General features: G+C 36.1%; 2 protein-coding genes across 3 annotated transcripts in view; one reads left to right on the top strand and one right to left on the bottom strand.

Moving 5' to 3' along the window:
* Positions 1-2,072: 2,072 nt before the first annotated feature.
* LOC125253147 (endoplasmic reticulum metallopeptidase 1) lies at positions 2,073-19,563 on the top strand. Its single transcript, XM_048166949.1, has 15 exons — positions 2,073-2,416; positions 2,953-3,257; positions 5,156-5,283; positions 5,402-5,507; positions 6,896-7,042; positions 7,274-7,366; positions 9,059-9,271; positions 10,445-10,665; positions 12,576-12,750; positions 13,172-13,362; positions 14,254-14,406; positions 14,962-15,164; positions 15,242-15,357; positions 15,719-15,882; positions 15,961-19,563. The coding sequence occupies exons 1-15, from the start codon at positions 2,088-2,090 to the stop codon at positions 16,135-16,137; spliced, it is 2,721 nt and encodes a 906-aa protein (XP_048022906.1). The 5' UTR covers positions 2,073-2,087; the 3' UTR covers positions 16,138-19,563.
* A 1,028-nt stretch (positions 19,564-20,591) lies between these two features.
* ric1 (RIC1 homolog, RAB6A GEF complex partner 1) overlaps positions 20,592-23,271 on the bottom strand; it is a 54,077-nt gene continuing 51,397 nt past the window's right edge. For both annotated transcript variants that reach the window (XM_048166948.1, XM_048166947.1), the window contains exon 26: positions 20,592-23,086. In XM_048166948.1, coding sequence (XP_048022905.1) covers positions 22,789-23,086 — 298 coding nt within the window. In that variant the 3' untranslated portion in view covers positions 20,592-22,788. The remainder of the gene's footprint in view (positions 23,087-23,271) is intronic.

Here is a 23,271-nt window from a genome sequence, read left to right as displayed (position 1 = left end):
TTGTGTTAATCTGAAGAAAGTAAGAGTGAGAGTAAATGATGAGAGAATTTTCAGTTTGGGGTAAAGAAATATATTTCCAAAAGAATACAAGAACTGTATTGCATTGTGTGCTGAGTTAATGATGAGTGACACTTGTTTTTTCTATTCAGCGCCCCTGTCTGCAACAATAATTCATCTTTGTTTAATCATTTAAGGTGATGCTGCAGTCTTTAGCCTCTTTGTTAGTGTGCCCGCCTCCCATGCCAGAAACCCGGGTTCGAGGCCTGCACAAAAAGGGGCAAGTAGGACCTGAGGGGTTACATTGGTGCTGTGACCCGGATGGGAGTGAGGTTTAGACGGGTGAGTGTAATGGAGGCCACCATGTAGGAGCTGTGCAAGTAAATCTCACTCCCCTTGCCTCAAGAGGAGCACTAGTGACTGACACTAGATCTGCAGTGTTTAGTCTCATTGTTAGTGCGCTTGCCTCCCACCCCGGAGGCGCGGGTTCGAGGCCTGCATAAAGTGGGGCAAGTAGGACCCAAGGGGTTACACTAGACAACACTCTTTGCTCTATAATATACACTCTAAAAAGTCCTGGGTTGAGCATTTTGGGTCATTTTTGGGGGTTATTTTTCCAGTGTTTGGGTAGTTTTTGTGTTACCCAGATCCTCGATCACAAAAAGATATGATTGTGCACACAAATCAACATGTTGTGAGGAGAAATAACAAAACCGCGAGTCCTGACTCTGGGACGGACAGGCTCTGTTTTGAGATGTTTGAATGTCACGTGACGCTGACCAATCTTCACCTCAGCGAGTCTACAGCATCACACTCCTGTCTGTGAGACTCGTCCCGACAGAAACGTGCATTCCAGCCCCATATTTAGACCCAAAATAAGCATAACTTTGTTTTTTAAGTTCCTTTCTCTCTGCATTAAGTTGCAGACAGTGAATTTTGAGAATCTTTATTTTGAAATGTATCTGTATTGTAGGGTTAATATTACATATCCATCTCTTGTTTCAAAATAATAATAAAAAAAGTTCCTTGGGAATAAAACCCATGACCCTGGAATTTCTAATGCCACGCATTTTTCCCATTACAATTTTTGTCAGCATTACCAGAATGATATGCAATACTCTGAAATATATGGTTAATTCTGGATAATCGGGACATTCATCCCCAGTCATCTCAATGGCAAAATGTCACAATTTACCTGAATTCAGCTCTATGCATTGAAACTTCTCTGTTTGCACTCTGATTTTTATATGACTTATATGTGTTACAGAATATAAAGGTTCTTAGTAAGTGTTAGCTATTCAATAATAGATGCAGTTTAAAAAATACTATACAGGCTATACATACCCCACCCCGCAGTCTCACAAAACAACAGATTACACACACCAAGCTCACTAACCTGCTCTGGGGCAGGTTATGTTCCAGGTAAGAGATCACAAACTGAAACTTGGCCAATCAGCTGTGAGCAAAGTGGCACATGTCTGATGCAATAAAGTCACTCCCCCTGTTTCTACTCCAAAGTCAAGTCAGGCCATGATGTTTATGGGTGTCCCTACAGCAGTCAATATGTGCTAAATGAACAGTTTTTTAAAAAAATATAATGGGTTTTTAGTACTTTTATGCTTAAAAAACATGAGAAATATTCACACACTGGACTAAAAACTGTCCCCAGACTCCCCCTAGGACAGAATATGGAAAATATGGCTAAATTATCTCTTAGATTAGATGGCTAGATTACTGGTTTCATAGATGGATTTATATAGACTATATGTAATTGAGATACAAAATCTTATTTTTTCTTGGATGTTTGAGGGGGTTGAGGCAGTATTATTTACAAAAAAAAAAAAAAAAAAATCCATTTTAAAAGAGAACATAATGTGTGGTTATGTTTATAGCTAAATATACTGATCATATACGACAGTTATATTGAGGATTTCATGTAATAATGGATGTAGTATGGGTATTCACACAGATGATGGCAGTAATGCAGCAGTTCATTTTGCACTGACTGAAAGATAAAACTAATGGGCGGGGCCTCTGGTCATATGGGCGGGGTTTGAGTTTCTAGCCCCTCCCATCACTGCGATGCGTCTATGCTGAAGTTTGTCCCTCCGCCGCTTCCGTTCGTGCTGACAGCAGCAGCAGCAGCAGCAACAAAGATGGAGAGAGACTCTGCAGTCCGCAGAATCAGAGCCCAGCAGAACCAACAGAAGCAGCCGGACAGTCGCGATGATGAGGCGGCCGCGCTGAACGGGTTCCGGAGCCGCAAACACAAGCCGGAAGTGCGCGCGCAGCTGTTGGGCGAGAGTTCCGCTGTGATTCTACTGCTCGGGTTCGTGTGTCTGCTGTGGGCTCTGGTTCTGATCTCAGTCCAGCAGCTCATCATCAGCAGCAGCGGACAGTTCAACTCTGTCCGGGCCAGGTGAGACCCGCACGGGCTGCTGTGGTACAGACTCACTAGTATTTACGAGCACCTTCAGTGAATACTATGGTAAAAACACAAATGCCATGATCCATGGTGAAAAAATACCATGGCATTTTATTTTTAGAGCTTGTTTATTGTGTGATAGACTCCAAAAAATCTTTATATAGCCTTATAGAATTAATAATTGATTAAAAATATTTATACACTGACACAGAATAGTCAATCCCATGCAAAGTTTACATATTGTTATTGTTACTTTGGTTACAATGACAGTGGTGGTAAATACAATTTACTGACAACAGTAACTAGTAATTCTGGTATGTTTGCTTAACCATGTTAAATTTAGTTTGATAACACTGTCGGGTTTTTATTAACCAGGGGAAAATAAAAAAATAATATTTTCAGTATTATTTCTGTACATCATACTGTAAATATCTTTAAAGTTTGCATTGAATTAAATTTAAATGTCATTGATCTTATTGTGAATGATTCATCCATGCACATGTGTCAAGTTGTGTTATGATGTGCATCAGGAAGCATTTGGAGCGGATCACCAGCGTCGGACCTCGGACCGTCGGGAGCCCAGAGAACGAGATCACCACGGTAAACTACCTGCTGGATCAGATCGAGCAGATCCGGTCTGTGACCAAAACTGGACCTCACTCCATCACGGTGGACGTCCAGCGGCCCACCGGCTCCTTCAGCATCGACTTCCTTGGTGGCTTCACCAGCTACTACGACCGTGTGACCAACATCGCCGTCAAACTAGAGCCGAAGACCAGCGCGCAGCACTTCATGCTCGCAAACTGCCACTTCGATTCGGTGGCCAACAGCCCGGGTACGTTTCTACAACGCTTAATCAACGTTTTGCAAATGAACCAAAAATGAGTTTATATGTTATGCTTCTTCCTTAATTCCTCTTTCAGAGCTTGTGAGAATTAATGGAGAAATCAGTTACGTCTCATTTAAGTTTCAACTTTGATACAATTGTATTAAAGGGGTGGTTGATTAAGATTTCACTTTTGTAACTATAGTTAGTGTGTAATGTTACTGTTTGATCATAAACAACTGCAAAGTTACGACACTCAAAGTTCAATGCAAAGGGAGATATTTGTGTTAGGACTACAACAGATGGCTTGTAGAGACTACAACAAGCTTCTTCCTGGGTTAGTGACATCACAAACCCTAAAATTTGCATAAACCCCACCCCTGAGAACATGCAACAAAGGGGGCGGGGCCATGTTGGGCTGCTTTAGAGAAGAGGAAGAGTTGTTGTAGTAGAGTGTTGTTGACATGCCGTCATTTTACGCCGGACTGCTTCACAAACGAGGGTCAATTCAACACAAAAGATGAACATGACGGCACATGCTAGTGGATGAAGTTGAATCAACTCCACAGCAACTACATAAATTTATCCACTAACCATTCAGAAACGTCTAAAAGTTGTAACTTCTCCTGAGTCTCTCCATCAGTGTCGACTCCGGTTTGAACAATGTAAGGCTGAACACTTTCGTCATTTTGGCTGCGTGAGATCCTCCAGCTTTGTTGTTGTTGAGCTGTTAAAGCTCCGCCCTCTTCTGGAAAGGGGGTGGGAGCAGCAGCTCATTTGCATTTAAAGGGACAAACACAAAAACGGTGTGTTTTTGCTCACACCCAAATAGGGCAAATTTGACAAGCTATAATAAATGATCTGTGGGGGATTTTGAGCTGAAACTTCACAGACATATTCTGGAGACACCAGAGACTTATATTACATCTTGTGAAAGGAGCACAATAGGCATGTTATTGCTCAGAAGTTGCACTTTCATAACTTCTGAGGCTTAAATTATATTTATCACATTGTTATATTTGTCTCAGATGTTTCTCTTAAGTAGGAAAATAAAGTTTTAAAGTCTCTCGTCATCATCCAGTGAGGTCATTAAGTTTTTATTGCAGACTTGAGCAAATCTGAGCAGTTTGAGACACTGAACCTCTTGAGGAAACACATGTGACATTATTAGAGTCTTTCTCAGGAGAAACATCTGAGACGTGGTAGACTTCAGTCATTTGCTCTCTGTTTAATCTCCTGCTGTCTGGGACAAATAACTGATGTTAAAGATCTCATTTGTGTTTGGGGATCTAAAAACAGGCTATGTTTTGACTATATTTTGGCATGATGTCATGAACAGGGAATGTTCCACATTTCTTCATTCGTGCCCTTTGTCTCAGTTTTGTTTGCTGTTGTTTGTAGTGACAGCGATCAGATCGAACAGTTTAAGGTTTCGTTGTGTTTGGTGTCAGTGATCTTTGCGTCAGATCTCGTGTCTTTCTCATTTTTCACTGTGTTTGTGTCTGATGTTGGGTGTATATGGACGGGCATGTCACGTTATTTGCATTTTTTATGCATATAGTGCATTATTTCCTATTATACTCTGTTGTGATCTGTTTTGTAAAATCCTTATCATTAGAAAACCAGGAAGTGAAAGTGAACAGCAGGAACACTGATGTGTGTGTGTGTGTGTGTGTGTGTGAGCCTCAGTGATCTGGTCAGATGATTTGCTGACGTCTGCATGCAAAAGATGCATATGCATGAGTGTTTAATAGGCAGTTGTGGTTTGAGTCAGTGTGCGATTCTGTTTCACAACAGTGCTGTAGTTCTGTTTGTGTGCATGCTTTACTCTGGTGTGTCAGTAATAACTGCAGGTATTGTGTGATTAATACCGTGTGTGTGTGTGTGTGTGTGTGTGTGTGTTTCAGGAGCCAGTGATGACGCTGTCAGCTGCTCTGTGATGCTCGAGGTTTTACATTCTCTGGCGAATCTCTCCACACCGCTTAAACATGGCGTCATCTTCCTGTTCAACGGGGCTGAGGAGAACATCCTGCAGGTGAGAGGTCACAACACGGCTGACTTTTGACTTTAGTGAGCATGTCATTGTCTGAATCGCTCACATTGTTTTCATCGTTCATGGTCTGTTTGCTGTGTGTTTGCTGTCTTTCTCTCAGGCAAGTCACGGCTTCATTACCCAGCATCCCTGGGCTCAGCAGGTGCGAGCGTTTGTGAACCTGGAGGCGGCAGGTGTGGGAGGGAAAGAGGTGGTGTTTCAGACAGGTAAACACTCATTACACCTGTGTGAATCAGAGCTGAACACCTGCAGCAGAAGAAATCTGCACTGTTGCTAGGCAGAACAAGTGCCAGAGTTAAAGAGATTCACCATCTTCTGTCATCATTTACTGACACTCGTGTTGCTAAACCAGAGGTTCTCAACCAGACGGCCTGGAGAAGACAATTAAGACGATTAAAGATTTTAATTCACCCCAGGATTCACATGGTCTTGAAAAACTACGATAAATGAGCAAGACTCATTTATCTGTTAAATGTTTATCTCATTTAGACTGTTAAAAGTGTGATTTCTAGACCTGGAAAAGTCATGAAATCAATAAAATCTTAAACCGTCATGGCCATTTTATAATGAATATAAATTTTTCAACCTCTAAAATATTTTATCTGGTAGAAATTGCAAGTAAAAATATCTATATAATATACAAAAATATATATATATAATATATATATATATATATATATATATATATATATTTTAAATCCTCATCTTTTATCCTTATCCAGTAAATCAGGAATGAGAACTTCGGCAGTAATATTAGCCAGCTGGAAAACTTCTGGTAAAATGTCACTTGTTGGTGTTTCGATATCTTCAATGTCCTGAGGTAGCTTTAACAGCATCAGTAGTGTAATACTTCGTTTATAATCAGAATCTAGTCACTTAAATAGTCAGGCCTAGCTTTAACAACATTTAAAAAAAAGACGCTTCCCTCATTGTTCCTCCTCAGCAAAATTTAATTTGACCATCAGTTTTCACACTTTTGTGTGCTGAAATCATTGATCTTGAGCTGCACTGACTGACAGCTGCTGTAATTATAAAGAGAGAGTGGTGCTCACTTTCTGTGTCATTTATTCACAAGAAAAGTTATTGTTTTTTATGAGATTGTTTTTCATGAGATTGTTACAGGAAATGGCTGATATATGCACAAATAAATGGTCCTCTGCCGCCATCTGATGGTTATAGTGGCAATTAATGTCTTTTATTTGAAAATAAAATGGTTTTCTATCAAATGTTGGATTTCCTACATCTTGAAACGTTCAGGTTTACAAATGGGGACAATCTCAGAAGGATGAACAAATAATGATTTTGGTCATCACATTAAAAATAACATTTGAAGTGGTGGAAAAATGTTGCTTGTGAGTGTCTAATTACAGACACAGCATTTCTTATTCAAACATTCCCATTAGCTTCGTCTTTATTGCAAGCAATAAAACTGGTTTATTGGCAAATTAGGCAAGTGTGATAACTGGATTCAAACATGAATACAACATTAAAAAGTCAACCATTGATGGTTTTGTGTCGATGTACAGTGAGTACAGAATGACAGCTAACAGTTCACCGGAAATTCCCAAGCTGGCTTAACTTGTGTGTGTCTCAGGTCCAGAGAACCCGTGGCTTGTCCAGGCATACGTTCGAGCTGCCATCCACCCGTTCGCCTCAGTGGTCGGTCAGGAGGTTTTCCAGAGTGGAGTCATTCCCTCAGACACAGACTTCCGCATCTACAGGGACTTCGGGAATATTCCTGGTATGGGATACACACTGTAAAACATCTGTGAAATTTATGGTAAAAAAAAATAACTTTACCATACAATAATACAGTATTAACAGATTAAAATTAAATTTACAGTAAAAACATGTATTTGTGACATATTGTTAATATAAAAAGATAATGGTAATGGTGAGTATTTTCTGAGACTGTCAGATTCACATCACGTTGAAGACTTTTTAAGAGCAAATCTTCTGTGTCATTCTGCAGGAATTGATCTTGCGTTCATTGAGAACGGTTTCATCTATCACACTAAATATGACACTCCGGAGCGAATCCACACTGACTCCATCCAGAGAGCAGGTGAGCGCATGATTCCTGATCTACAGGCTCATATGAAGACGTTAGGAAACAAAACATCTGCTTCAGAGAGAGTAAGAGTGAAGTTCTCAGTTCCTGTTCTGTTCAAGACGCTCTAGATGCTGAGTGAGAGAAAATAAGACCTGAGAAGAGCTGCATCACTCTCATTACACACACACACACACACACACACACACACACACACACACACACACACACACACACACACACACACACACACACACACACACACTCACTCACACGTCACTCACTGTGTGTGTTATTGCTCAGATAAGCTGTCTCACACAGAGTTTTGACCAGATCAGCAGTCAGACAGATGTAATAAAATACGGACACTGTGTTTCAGAGGATCTTTATGAATAGAAATAAAAGATAAAGGGCCAGATTTACTAAACAGGGCAAATTAGCTTGTGAGCGCAATTCTAAAAACGTGCTGATAGGAGTCGAAAGTTTTGAATAGTGAATAGTAATTTTGTTAAAATGCATTTGGTCCCCTGTAAGATGGTAAAGTGCGACACCGGTTTAGTTGCTTTGCCGTTTCTTACCATCACAAACACACTGTAAAGATTTTGGAGATCTAGGACCAGATTCACTAAACAGGGCAAATTAGAGTGAAAGCACAACTCTAAAAAAACAACGCAGATGGGAGTGGAAAGTTTTGTGCGTGATAGATGCAGCCAGATCATTTCCATAATAACCAACACAATCTACCAAGAGAAAATTAGCGTCTGGTTCAAGACATGCTTTTTTTGCACAGTAAATAATGGTGCAAATACCAGTAAATTGACTAGAACTTGAATGATTATGATTACATGTATGATGCATGATTAATTTAAATACTCCCATAAATATGCAAATCCATATGTAAAAAGGTCAGATGCAAATCCCTGTCCATGCCTTTTCAGTGCAAATGTTTCACAGCGTGTCTTTGGTAAATCCTGACAGTAGTTTTTTAATGCCAAAAGAGGGTTTGCACTGGTGTAAGCTGTTAGTAAATCTGACCCATAATCTCTAAACTTATGCAAAAGCTGTTGATGTCGGTTGTTAAATAGTTTCATATGTGTTTTTTAGATGTTACTGCTGTGTGTGTGTGTGTGTTTGTGTTTGTTAAATCTGGTCTCTTGCTCTGTACCGTTATGGTTTTCTTTGACTGTTGTATTGCTTTTATAAAACTGCAGCAATATGATGAAAGATGCGGATATTCAGTAAGTAATTAAATTTATTAATAAAAATAATGATCAAAATAGCCATAGGCAGAATATGACCAATACAGAACAAACAGAACGTGTCACATTAATATACTGCAGAATTCAGCTGATGTGCGTCACATGTTTGTTTACATAACTTCTTTTAAACCTGGCTCATCCAATCAGAATGTAGAACCAGTGCTGTGTGTTTTGTAATAGTATATTATTTTCTGTGTGTGTTCTGTGGTGGATCAGGCGTTACTGCTGCTCTAATACATGAGTTTAATGTGTGTCAACAGTCGTTCTGCTATGTCGACTAATATTTAACAGACTGTAAAGGTTTAAAGTTTAAAACACCCGCAGTAGAACAACATCACTGTGTGTTTAAGAATCATAAGGACAGATTGTGTTTATATAGACAGACAGATAATGTATATGTATCAATTGCTTTGAGAATGATGGACTTCCTGTTTATCTCTGTCACCAGGCGACAACATCCTGTCTTTACTCAAACACCTGGTGATGTCAGATGATCTGGCAGATTCTTCACAGTATCGTCATGGTAACATGGTGTTCTTCGATCTGCTGGGAGTGACGGTGGTGGCGTATCCCGCTCGCGTCGGCACCATCATCAACTACATGGCAGCTTTCGCTACGGCGATCTACCTGGGCAAGAAATGCATGTTGACCAGCAATGTGGGTACGTGTTGGTTCACATGACCAGATATTGGTCTGTCACAAGTTGTGTTTGTCTATTTTCATGTTGGCATTGAATGGTTTTATTCAGAAATTTCATTAATGGGAATTTTTAAAAAGAACTCTGCTGGGAATTTTTTTTATTTATTTATTTTTTTTTTAATCAAATATCAGAAGGCTTATATAATTGCTATATTTTTGTAATATTTATAATATTCATTTATATTTGTTAAATAGTACATTATATTTTATTATAGATATATTTTGAAAAAATATTGCTAAAGTATTGTCTGTTTTTATGATTATAGCCTTTGCTACTGATGTTATTTGTTTTTTTTTTTGTTTTTTTTGTTTTAACATCATGTAACAGCATTATTTAAATATATAAACAAATAAATAAAAATCATTAATTTATTTATTAAAAAGCCGAATCATATTATTTAAATAAAAAACATAAAAATTAAAATTGAATTATTTATTTGTTTTTAATGCCAGCATTATTTAAAAAATATGAGTAAATAAATAAATAAATTAATTAATTAATTTAAATGCCAAATTATAGCATTATTTAAATAAAAAGCAAAAATGTATTATTTATAAATAAATAAAATAAAATTTATTTATTTATTTTGATGTCAAATAAGTAGCATTATTTAAATAAAAATATTATTTATTTATTTTACCACCAAGTCAACAGGATTATTTAAATAAAAATAACATTTATTTATTTTAATGACAAATCAGTAGCCTTATTTAACTAAATTATGTTTAGTTAAAAAATTTTAATATATAATATATTTTTCATTTATCTGTTCATTTATTTATTATTTTAATTTGATGATTTAAATAAAAATATTATTTATTTATTTATTTTAATGTCAATTCAGTAGCATTCTTTAAATAAAAAAAAAATCTAATTTATTTATAAAATAAATTTTTAATAATCATGTTATTGCTGAACACTGATATGCTGTTTAATATTATGAATCTGTTCAGTTCTGTGTCGAATGCTACAAGTTCAAACAGGCATCATCTTTTTGTGAGTAAAGAAGAGTATAAAATATGAATAACTGACTTCATCAGCTTCATATTGCTATATTTGATTGTAGACTGTAGAAAGCATTGATGGCTGGTCTGTGACACACGTGTATTTTGACGCGTCAGCTGCTGTTTTCAGGCGGCCGGTACACACGTGATCTGGCATGTGCGGCGTGTTTGGTGGTCCTGAGCTGGTTCGTGACTCTTCTGACGGTTCTGATCGTGGCTCTGCTCGTCACGCTGACGGGTCGCTCCATGTTCTGGTACACTCACTTCTACGCCGCCGTCTGTCTGTATGGATCCGTCGCCGTCGGCAAGATCCTGCTGATCCACACACTGGCCAAGAACCTGTACTATGGGGTGAGTCATGGGACAAAACGCACACTACTGACACATGAGTTCATCTGCCATCATGACAGCAGAAACACTGTTCTATGATTTCAGCTGTTTTAATCCAAATTAAAGTCACAGATCTGTTGACACACTTTACTGACATTTTATGCCAGAGCAGTACCATTATTTAAATATATATATATATATATATATATATATATATATATATATATATATATATATATATATATATATATATATATATATATATATATATATATATATATATATATATAATGTTATGCAGAATCAGTAGCACTATTAAAATAACATTTATTTATTTAGTCCTAATTGGTATAATTAAGAAAAATATTATTTAAATAAATAAATATTTATTTATGTATTTTTTAATATATCAATCAATAGTATTATTTAAATAAAAAAACAATTATTTGTTTGTTTATTTAAATGTGAAATCAGTAGTATTATTTAAATAAATACAAATGTTTATTTTTTAAAATGTCAAATCAATAGTATTATTTTAATAATAATAATATATTTATTTGTTTATTTAAATGTGAAATCAGTAGTATTATTTAAATAGATAAAAAATATTAATTAATTTAATTTAAATGTGAAATCAGTAGTATTAAATTAAATAAATAAAAAAAATATTTATTTACATGTCAAATCAGTAGCATTAATTAAATAAATAATAATAATTGTAATAATATATTTGATGAATTTTTTTTAAGGTCAAATCATTGACATTATTTAAATAAATATAAATAATGCTTTATTTATTAACTTATATATTTAAGGCCAGATCAGTAGCATTATTTAAATAAATAATAATAATATATTTAATTATTTTATTTTAAGGTCAAATCAGTGACATTATTTAAATATATATAAAAATAATACTTTATTTATTTACTTATTTTTTAAAGGCAGATCAGTAGCATTATTTAAATATTTTTTTAAATGTTATATATATATTTATTTATTTATTTAAATAATTGATTAATAATATTGATATGCTGACTAATATCATGAATCAGTTAAAGGCAGTTCAGCTGAGCAGTGACTAGTTCTGAAGTGTCATTATAGCATCTGAGATCTTGTTAAAATGAGTTTGTTTCCAGGTGAACTGATGTAAACCGGAGCACACTGAGGACGTTTTACATGTTTGCAGGGCGTCTTTGAAATGCCAGTAAGGACTAGTTACTGAATGCCAAGTTCTTGTGCCTCGAGTCACATGAAGTTACAGGTTTTCTTATGGGTTTGTGTTTGACCTTGTCACCCGTTTCCACTGTGTTCATATAATCAGCTGACGTTAACGTCACACACGACTGGCTTATATGAATGTCACCGACGACATGTCTAATGACTAATGACTAATTCATCAGACGCGGTTACCCAGAGTTCACAGCTGTGTCTAATTAACAATGTTTTTCATTCATCTACTTTCTGTGTGAATGTAGAAGAGAAATGTGCATTTAAGATGCTGTAACTGGTCGCCGTTTCATTTAAAGAAACTTAAGCTTTTTTAGGCTGTTTAAACAGCTTGTTGTGAATGGCTGATTCAGCTGAACAGAAATACCTGCTCTAGTTGATTCTCCGCTGACATCAGACTCCTGCTGCGCTCTGATTGGCTGAGACACAGTCAGTGTGTGTGAGCGTGACGTCACACATTGTCCAGTGTTTGTGTTCAAAGTGTTTTATATAAGAAACGCTGGATTCCTTCACATCTGAGCAGCTGTATTTGTTTTATAATTATTCATATTCCCACAAAACATCCTTTTAAGTTCAAAATTTCACAAAGTAAATAAACACAGTGCTTATTTGCAGTTTCTATGTGCTCATATTAATTAAGAGATTGGAATATTTGTGCTTTTTAAAATTTATTTGTAACCATTTAAAATGATCTTCTACAGAGCGTGAGTCGTGTGGATCTGGCCGAGCTCTTCTTCGACGTCAGTCTGCTGTTGTGGTGTTGTGTGCTGCTCTTCCTCACTCAGCGCGGCTTGTGTTCAGCGTACGTGCCCATGATGATGGTGGTGTTCCCGCTTGCCAGCAAACTGCTGCTCAGAAAGCACTTCAGAGCCAGAGGTCAGGGGTCACGCCACACACACCCGATTCACGTTCACTCTGCAGCGCTTTACTGTCACCCAGACTCCAGTAAAACAATGTGTTTACATTATTCCTCTGAGATGAAGCTTATTTGGTGTATTTATTTGAGAAAGTTTTGTATAGCTGTCATGGTTGCTTAAGATATTATATATTATGATATTTTTTGTTGCTATTTTAAGTGCTAATCAAATACATTTTATGACAGTCTTTCAATTGCAGCAAAATTATTATTTTATATTTGTATTAAAACTGGACTTTCATTTTGCTGTCAGGTCTCTAGCAGCAGTTTAGCTCAGGGTGGGGTCAAAGGGCAGGAATCAGGGCTCTGATGTTTAAATGAGGTCACTCATGATCTAGTGACACATGGCTGTTGTGTGTGTGTGTGTGTGTGTGTGTGCAGGTGCGTCTCTGCAGTACTCTGTCCTGTACCTGGTGGGTCTCACTGTGCCGTACATCCACATCATGTTCCTCATCTGGGTGGTTTTTGAGATCTTTACACCCATCCTGGGCCGAAGCGGAACCGAAATCCCACCCGATGTCATCCTGGCATCAATTGTTACCCTGGCAACCGTCATTCTATCTTCCTATTTTGTGAGTCATACAGACTAACTGTAACCTAGTCAATTCAAATTCAGACATTTAAAATGAAACATTCCAAGTTCAAACCTTTAAATTGAAACATTCTAATTCAGACTTTCTAATTCAAACATTCAAAATCAAAAATTCTAAAAATAAAACATTCTAAATCAAGCATTCTAATTAAAAGATTCTAAATAAAAAATTCTAAAACAAAACATTCTAATTTGAAACATTCTAATTCAAACATTCTAAATCAAAACATTCGAATTCAAACATTCTAAATCAAACATTCTAATACAAAACATTCTAAAACAAAACATTCTAAAACAACATTCGAATTCAAACATTCTAATTCAAACATTCTAAGTCAAACACTCAAAAATCAAACATTATTAAACAAGACATTCTTAATTTAAAACATTCGAATTCAAACATTCTAAATCAAAACATTTGAATTCAAACATTCTAAATCAAAACATTCTAAATCAAATATTCTAAATCAAACATTCTAATACAAAACATTCTAAATCAAAACATTCTAAATCAAATATTCTAAATCAAACATTCTAATACAAAACATTCTAAATCAAAACATTCTAAATCAAATATTCTAAATCAAACATTCTAATACAAAACATTCTAAATCAAAACATTCTAAATCAAATTTTTTTAAATCAAAACATTCTAAATCAAAACATTCTAATTCAAACATTCTAAATAATTTTTTTTAAATCAAAACATTCTAAATCAAAACACTCAAACATTTAACTTAAAACTTTTAAATTCAAACATTCTAATTCATGTTCAAATTCTAATTCAAAATAAAACTCAAACAAAAAAAAAAATTAAATCATCTTATTCCACCATATGTTTTCTCACACCTGTCTGTCTCTCTCTCTCCAGATGCATTTCATCTATCTGTCCCGCAGTACGAAGCGGATCTTGGCTGGTCTGGGGTCAGTGTTCACATTGATGTTTGTTCTGGTCTGCTGTGGTCTGTTCTTCCCGTACTCTGCTGACCCGTCCAGCCCGCGACCCAAACGAGTGTTTGTCCAGGTACTGCCGTAACTGACCCGTGTTTACAGCAGGGTTATTAGAGTGAACTCAAACTAAAACCATAAAATACTGCCGTTACTTGGAATAAAATAAACATTAACTGAGTTTGTTCTTCTATATATATATATTTTAATTATTTCAACTAGTTGCCAAGGCAGGAAAAAAATAATAATTTAGTTTAACATGATGCATTAAAATAACTAAAGCGAAGAAAAAAAAAAAAAATAGAAATGGTTTACAATAAGGTGTTATTAGTTAACATTAGTTATGCATTAACTAACAATGAGCAATACAACTTTTGATTGTAATAATGTATTAGTAAATGCTGAGATTAACATTAATATTAATAACTGCTGTAGAAGTGTTGCTCATTCTTAGTTCTGGTTAACTAATGTGAACAGATGAACCCTAATTTTAAAGTGTTTTCATAAAAATTGTATAGACGGATTTAAAAAACAAAACAAAATGACAAACACACAATAAAAGTCCTAAAACTAACTGAAATGAAAATGAAACAGAAAATATAAAAACTAACACATTCAGATGTGTTTTCAGCACACCACACGCAGGATCCACGCTCTGGACGGATCGCTGCAGAGCTCCGACTCCGGCTTATGGATCAACAGTCTGGATTACACCGGCATGCAGCACATCACTCCACATATCCCGCAGATCAACGACAGCATCCGCATGCGCTGTCAGGACCAGATGCCCTACTGCGGCTTCCCATGGTTCCTCCCGGTCAAGTTCCTGGTCAAGTGAGTGAATGGAGACGGAGGTTCAGATGATGTACGACTTCAGCTGCCTGAGTGACGTCTTCCTCTCATTGTTTCAGGAAGAACTGGTATCTTCCGGCTCCTGAAGTCTCTCCTGAAGCTCCGCTGGAGTTCCAGCTCTTATCCAGAGAGGAGACCGAATGGGGAAGTGTTAAAATGACCTTTGAGGTCAAAGGTGAGACTCCAGCCTCATTTTATCATGAACCTGATGGGCATGAGTTTGATGGATTTTCATTAAATATAATAATGACTATTGAGAACTTTATTCTTCAAAAATGTATCAAAATTATTCTTCAGAATAATTTTTTTTTTTTTTAGATTATTAAAACGGCTTTTAGTTGAAAATATTACAAATAAAAATGTTTTAAACTAGTTTTATAATTATATGACAAACATTTGTATATAACAAACACAAATAACTAATATTTTCGAATGTTTTTAACTAGTTTTAGAGTCAGAGTCACAAACACTCTCTCTCTCTGTGTTGATAATCATGAATAATCTCCACGTTCACGTCTCCTGTTGTTCTCGCTCAGGTCCGACTCACATGTCTCTGTACCTGCTTCCTCACGCCGGCGCGTCTCTGAGCGGCTGGTCATTCGGCGACGGGACGCCGCAGTTCGACCTCAGCGGAGAGTACTTTATATTTTACTCTCACGGTCTCGACGCTCCTGCCTGGAACTTCTGGTTTGAGATCCAGGTGGGTTTGAGCTCATGTTTAACCTGAGGAGCACGGAAACGTTTATTGTGTGAGTTCATGTGTTTTTCTCGTCTTCAGCCGCCCAAGTCCTCAGACGTGTCTCCTGACGAGGGCTTGATCTCTCTGGCCATCTCCGCTCATTATTTCTCCGGTCCGGACCGGCGCTCGGAGCAGCTGGAGTCCCTACTGAAGAGATTCCCGGACTGGGCGTTCCCGTCCTCATGGATCAGCACGTACCACATGTACAGATACTGAGGGCCGCTCGCTCGAGAGCCCCGATCTCACACACACACACACACACACACACCGCTCACTGCGGACCCGTGAACACCGTACGAACTCATTCATTCACATCAACCAACGCACGTTTTTTTTGTTTTATTTTATTTGTTTAGGTCATATTTACACACAAAATCTAAAGAAAAATTAAGATTACTTTAGGACTGTTAAGTTTAGAACGGTTTTTACTTTGTGACATTTTTTTTAATATGATAATTAAACATTTTACGTTTCACGTTTTTCATTTGACATTTTATTTATCTATTTTTTGTTATTTTTTATTATTTCATTTACTTTGTTTTTTTATTTTTCATTATTTCTGATTATTATTAATGAAATACCACGATTTAACATTATTTCTAAAAATGTCATGTACTTAATGAATAAAAATGTAGCATTTTTAGAAATAATGAAAATTACAAAAATAAACGAATTATTCTTTAGAAACATTAAATTAGTTTGTTTTTGTATTTTCCATTATTTCTGATTCGTAGTTATTAATAAATATGATGATTTAATAAATATAATTTATAAATAAGTAATAAAAATATAGCATTTATAGAAATGATTATTAAAAGTAATGTTTCTAAAAAAAAATATTTACTTTTTGATTTTGTAATTCAAATAATTTCTGATTGATTTATTTTTTAAATATTCATTTTAATTAGCATAAATTAAAGAGAGTACAACAAAACAACACACTACCACAATGTATAAATACTTCAGAATTGAAATAATATAATTTTTTTTTTTTTTTTTTTTTTTACAACTGTAAGATTTACAAAGGAGTTTAATTATCATGAAAATAATGCAAAACATCTGAACGGTTTTGATTGTGAGGCGAAATGTGACCGTCACATGATCTCAACCGGTTTCTTGAGATTCTTCCGTGTCTCAGTATTTCTGTGGTCATGTGACTCAGTCGGTTTAGTAGTTTCAGCTGGTCTTTAGTTTCACGTCTCTCCCGCCGGACCGAGACATTCACTGGTTCCAATGGAACAAACACAACGAGATTCAATGGGAGATCACGTCATGTCAGAATCACCGTCATCACGAGTTTACGCCCTGTCAAATCCTCGTTCTTCAGTCTTTTGCAGGGGCTCACACAGGTGAATTCTTGTAGCAATGATGTCATTTCCTGTCTGTGACCTCGTGATGATGACGGTCATTCAGACAAGCCGTTTTACTCGTTCGTGGTGTTTTATGTGCAGCTTTATTTTCAGATTGAGTTCTGATCATTCTGGTCAAACGCACATTCTGCTGGATCCAAACAAAAACATGCAGAACCTTGAAACCCAAGTGCTTTTTTATTTATTCGATTTTGAAGCGCTGGATGATTGTTCATGTTTGTATGTTTTTTATTTGAATCATTGTTGCAGCAGGAAAAATGGTGTAAAGCTTCTTCTGGATTGAACTGGATTTGAAGTCTTAAAATGACCTGTATTAACCACCATAACTATTATTATTATTACTACAACAACAGTAAACACAAACTTCAGAATCTTTGTCCTTTCATCATTTGACTGTTGGATGAAGTTATGGCAGTTTTACTTGAGTATCAGTAACTGAATGGTACCTGGTGTTTGAATGATATAGTGCAACAGGACTGAACTGGATTTGTATGTTTGAGAGCCGTGTTTATCTGACGAGGAACATATGAATGATTTCAAGCTCTTTGTGAGACAGATTAAACTGAATGTGAATTATGTTCGCTAACACTTTACAATACCACCTCATCTGTTAGTAAATGCATTAGCTAACATGAACTAACAATATTTTACAGCATTTATTAACATAGTGCATTCGCTAATGTTAAAGGTACGCTGTGTAACCCTGTAGCGGTTAAAAACAAAACTGCATGTATTTCGCAGAAGAACTTTGTTTTGGTTGTGCTTCGGCTCTGCGTGACTGTGCAGATGAATATGATTATCCTACATTCATAACTAGGTTAAAGAGAGAACCAGTTTAGACGAAAAGGATCTCAAGCTGATTAGCTGAAGACGTTACTGTAGCTTTATCCATGAATAAACACGGTACTTCCTTCAAATAGACTCTATTAGAGTGTACATATAGCAATTTATCTGTTCAGTAAAACGCCTTTGAGTTATAAAATCAAATCCCTCAGTACTCGCCATCTCCTAAAGCCAAGCCCATGTTGATTCTTGTTTTATTACGAGCTCTGTCACGAGACCAGCAGACTCTCCTCTGTTCGCCATTTGTTTAAAACGGGCGATTCCCCGGAGGTTGGAGATTTATCGGCTCCTTGTCAACCTTTTTCGCTCATTCTGATAACCTCTGCCACTCCCACACCAGACACACGTCAAAGTGGGCGGAGCAACCTCTCTCTATACAGATATAACGAGACACACGGGCAAGTGATGTATGTACGTAATTTCCTGACAGGTCTAGAATATAACAGGCTTACAGTAGTGAATCAGGGTAGGAACAAAACACGTTATGGAAGAAGGATCGTTGTATTAACTCATTTAAATTTTAAATTGTTAGTTTTGAGCAAAAAAAGTTACATAGTGTACCTTTACAGCTGAAATTAAAATTAATGTAGTTAACACAAAATGTTTTTGTAAAGTGTTAGCAGATTTTTTTATTTTTATAAATTGTGCTGCTGTAATTGCATTTCTGACGGTTATTTATGCATTTAGACTCATTTTTTATTTTTTCGGTTTGATGAGCTCGAGATCTGGTTGCTTTTGTCTAATCAGTCTAACACTTTTTTGATTATGAATGTGATCTAATGAATGTGAACTAATTTCAATTCAAATGCATTGATAAATAAGTATCTTTGTCCCAGATTTCAAAGAAAATGGAAATATAACTGACACCTGATAGTGAATGTTTGATTAATGCTGTTCATTATATTAACCTGCTTTTATGTTTTTGTTTGGGATGAAAGTCGACATGCGTTCAGGAGAATGTTCAATGAGAATTATTTTGTATGAATGTTACTCTTAATTTTTAAATATGTATTCATACTAATCCACGACATCAAGGTCTTCTTTACTAATTAAGCTAGTGTTCGTTACATTTGCATGTCTGACTTGAGCAAACAAAAGCAATTATTCACAGAAAGTCCTGCACATCAGTGTAAGATAGTCAACGTTCACTTAATGATAAAATGATTCAAATCTGTAAAGATGAACATTTTCAGTTTTGTCATATTCTGAAACATATTTTATGATCTCAACATATTATATAACTCACACAAATGCTGTATTTCTGACCTCCACGAATCACTTGAGTTGTTTAATTGTCTTAATGTCTGAGAGTTTGAGTTCCTGTGAATATTTTCACTTGTTTTGTCTGGTTCAGATTGTTTATTTATAGTATCATATGCTGCACTCAATTGTTCTTGCAAGACAAATCAATTTTCTATAACAAAATCTATTTCTGTCTCCTGTCGTTTGTCTGTTTTGTCCCTTTGTTTGCTCAGTCAACAATTTGAAGATATTTTTACTAAATATGAAGATATTTTTTATATATAAACACTAAATTTGGGCTCAGTAATGTTTGTTTTTGAAGTCTGCTCACCAAGGCTGGATTTATTTGACCAATAATACAGTAAAAAATTTGAAATATTACAACTGAAAACTACGGAAGAGGATTAGGGCCAAGCAATGATAAAAAAATAAAACCATCTCGAGATTAAAGTTGTTAAATTTCGAGAATAAACTCATTAAATTACGAGAAAAAACTCGTTAAATTTCGAGAAAAAAGTCGAGATAAAATGTTGAGAATAAAGTCATTAAATTACGAGAACAAATTCGTTAAATTATGAGAAAAATTTCATTAAATTTCGAGAAAAAAGTCGAGATAAAATGTTGAGAATAGTCATTAAATTACGAGAAAAAAGTCGTCAAATTTATTCTCATAATTTAACAACTTTTTTCTCATAATTTAATGACTTCATTCTCAACATTTTATCTCAACTTTTTTCTTGAAATTGAACAACTTTAATCCCGAGATGGTTTTATTTTTTTTTATTATTGCTTGGCCCTAATCCTCTTCCGTAGAAAACAGTCGTTTTAAATGTGAATATATAGTAAACTAATTCATTCCTGTGATCAAAGCTGAATTTTCAGCATCATTACTCCAGTCTTCAGTGTCACATGATCCTTCAGAAATCATTCTGATATGATGATTTGATGCTTAAACATTTATGATTATCATCAATGTTGAAAAGTGTTTCATATTTTTGTGGAAACTAACATTTTATTTTTCAGGATTTTTTGATGAATAGAAAGTTAAGCATTTATTTGAAACATTTTGTAACATTATAAAATGTCTTTACTGTCACTTTTGGTCAATTTAATGTGTTCCTGATGAATAAAAGTATTAATTTCTCCTTCTTACTCAACTTTTGAATGGTAGTGTATATGAAGATACTTGAAACTGATCAAAACATACAGCACACGTGATGTTTAAAAAATAATTTATTGTTCTTTATGTACAGGAAATATAGAAAACAGAGTAGAAAAGTTATTGTACAGCAAACTCTCTGTACACTGCATTGAGAAGAAACTCCAGGGTCGCTGGAGCCTTTAACCTGTACAGATGAAGAAACGTCCAGATAAAACCCTCCAGCTCAACATCAGTCCAGTGACGTCAGCAGGACAGAGGGATTGTGGGTAATCTGTACCATGAACATGTCAGTGAATCTCACACACACACACACATCGAGGGCTGTCCAGAAGCTCTTTGGTTTGTGAATATCATGATCATCACTGCATACGTTCCTCACGAGAACATAAACCTGCGTCAGGAGGAGAAGAAACCACTTAAACCAGCCTAACGCTGCACCGCTCCGCTGGTCTTACAGGGGTTTGGGCACTTGTCAGCTGGTTTGGCAGCTCTATGAACCGGCTTAAACCACCACAGACTGGTTTAAGCTGCTCATTCGAGCCGTTTAGGGGAAATAAAACATTAAAATAAAGATGCATCTCATTAAAGCTGCTAAATACTCAGAGATGACTGTCAAAGATGCATAAGAATAACTAGAATAATAATCATAATACAAAGGCATTCCATAAGTGTAGATGATTTGGTCCGTTCTGAAGGCATGATGTTCATGAAGACGAACACTGAACACTCATTTAATACTGATGATGCCGTTCAGATATTAGAAAACACACACAAATCACGCGCGACTCCCTGAAACGAAAGAAAAACGTCCGTCTCTTTGTCCAGCTGCTCCTCAAATAAATAAACATAAAATTGCAACAACGCAAAAAAAAAAACATTGCAATAATGCTGTCAGCCGAGATATAGTGATGACAAACTGCACATTTAGGATTAATGACAGAAAGATAATACATTTTATCATCTTGGCTGTAAAGTAATGTGGAGAAATAAATAATGCATGTTTGATTGAGTCAATGCCTTCATGAAGATCTGCTTGACATTCATCAGGCATGTTTTTCCCAATGCTTCATCGTCATCATCATCAAGGCACACGAGCACAGCGAAGCACTGGACTAGTGTTGGAATCAGAAACGCCTTAAAAACAAAGAACATAATGACAGACCGCAGCTGAAGAAAAGACATGATCCAGATCAGACGCCGTTCAGAGTCTGAAGTCTTCCTCATATGCATTTGCATTAAATAAAATGGGCTGATATTTCATGATTAACATTAAAACATGAAGCCAGAACAAAAAACAAACTGAAAACAATAAAAAAACACTTCATCTGACTTATGAAAGGAGAAACACAGGTGTGTGTGTGTGTTTTATGAAATCATTATTTGGTGTAAAGCTGGCCACGAGAGCTGATGCTGTAACAACAACGTAAAAAAAGTGATCTCTTTCTTATTTTTGTCCTATTTTGCATTTTGTTGTTGTCTTTTCCAGCACAAATATCATCCTGAACTCAAGATGGAGAAGCAAAATGACTGAAGATATTAAGTCATTTTCCAATAATAATAATACTAATAAAAAAAAAAGCATCAAAATGATCAAAACAGAGTTTATGCTTAATACATACATCTAATATAGTGATGAAAAATAGATATAGTGATGGAAAAAAAAACCTGCACATTTAAGAAAATCATTATCAGAAATAGATTTTTTTGTCTTGGCTGTAAAATAGCGTTGACAAATAAATAATGCATGAGTTTGATTATGGCTGTTTTATGCCTTGACTTAATTTATAATAGAAAAACAATACTAAACATCTTATCAAAATTAAATTTATGCTTAAAACAAGACCAAATATCTGCCAATGGAGTCAGAAAATTAACTTCATTCAAAAGGACTCCATTGGCAGATATTTGTTCTTGTTTCAAGCACAAACTCACTTCATTTTGATACTTTTTTCCATGATGAAGACTTAATATGCTTCTCCAGTAAACGCATCTTGATTTAAGAAAGTTTAAATATTTGTCCTGGAAATGACAAAATGTCTATTTTATATGTGAAGAAGGAAAAAAACATGACGCATTTGACCACAGGATGGAGAAAACACAGCAAAACGCACACGACACTGCAGTCTGGATGGAGCTGAAATCAAATAAAAAGACAAACACACACACTCACGCTTGTGTCCAAACACTCACACACTTGTAACACGGTCACGGAGCAGCACAAACGCGTCTAGTGTTCCTCAGCTGCGAGGGTCATGAGAGGGTGCAGTCGTACGACCCCTCGTCCAGCGCCGCCTCTTCCTGCGCCGCCTCCGGCGTGTCGTCCAGCGGCCGGGCGTTGGCTCCGGAAGGGCCGTCCAGAGGCAGCGGGTGAGCGGAGGTCACGACCCCGCGGGCGTCTTCGGCTCTGGGCAGCAGCAGCAGCGGCGGCTCCGACAGCTTGGACGCTCCGGCCGGCTGGAACGCCTCGGGCTGCACCTGCTCCACAGGAACCTCCATCAGCTTCAGCAGCTGCGGACGAATCAGGTTCAGGAATGGCTTGTAGCCCAAACTGACAGGGAATCAGAACAGAGAGAAAGTCAGTGAAAGAATGTTTTATATTTATGTTTTATGCTGCCATTGGGGTCATATTTATAGATATTTTTGTAAAGAAAATGTTTTTATTCAGCAAGGATGCATTAAATTGATCAAAAGTGACAGTAACTTAATTATGACACTTGAGACAGTAGTTATAAT

Source organism: Megalobrama amblycephala, linkage group LG18, assembly GCF_018812025.1.
Source record: "Megalobrama amblycephala isolate DHTTF-2021 linkage group LG18, ASM1881202v1, whole genome shotgun sequence".
NCBI classification, from domain to species: Eukaryota; Metazoa; Chordata; class Actinopteri; order Cypriniformes; family Xenocyprididae; genus Megalobrama; species Megalobrama amblycephala.
Note: the sequence above shows the minus strand (reverse complement) of the source record. Positions and strands in the feature narration are given on the sequence as shown.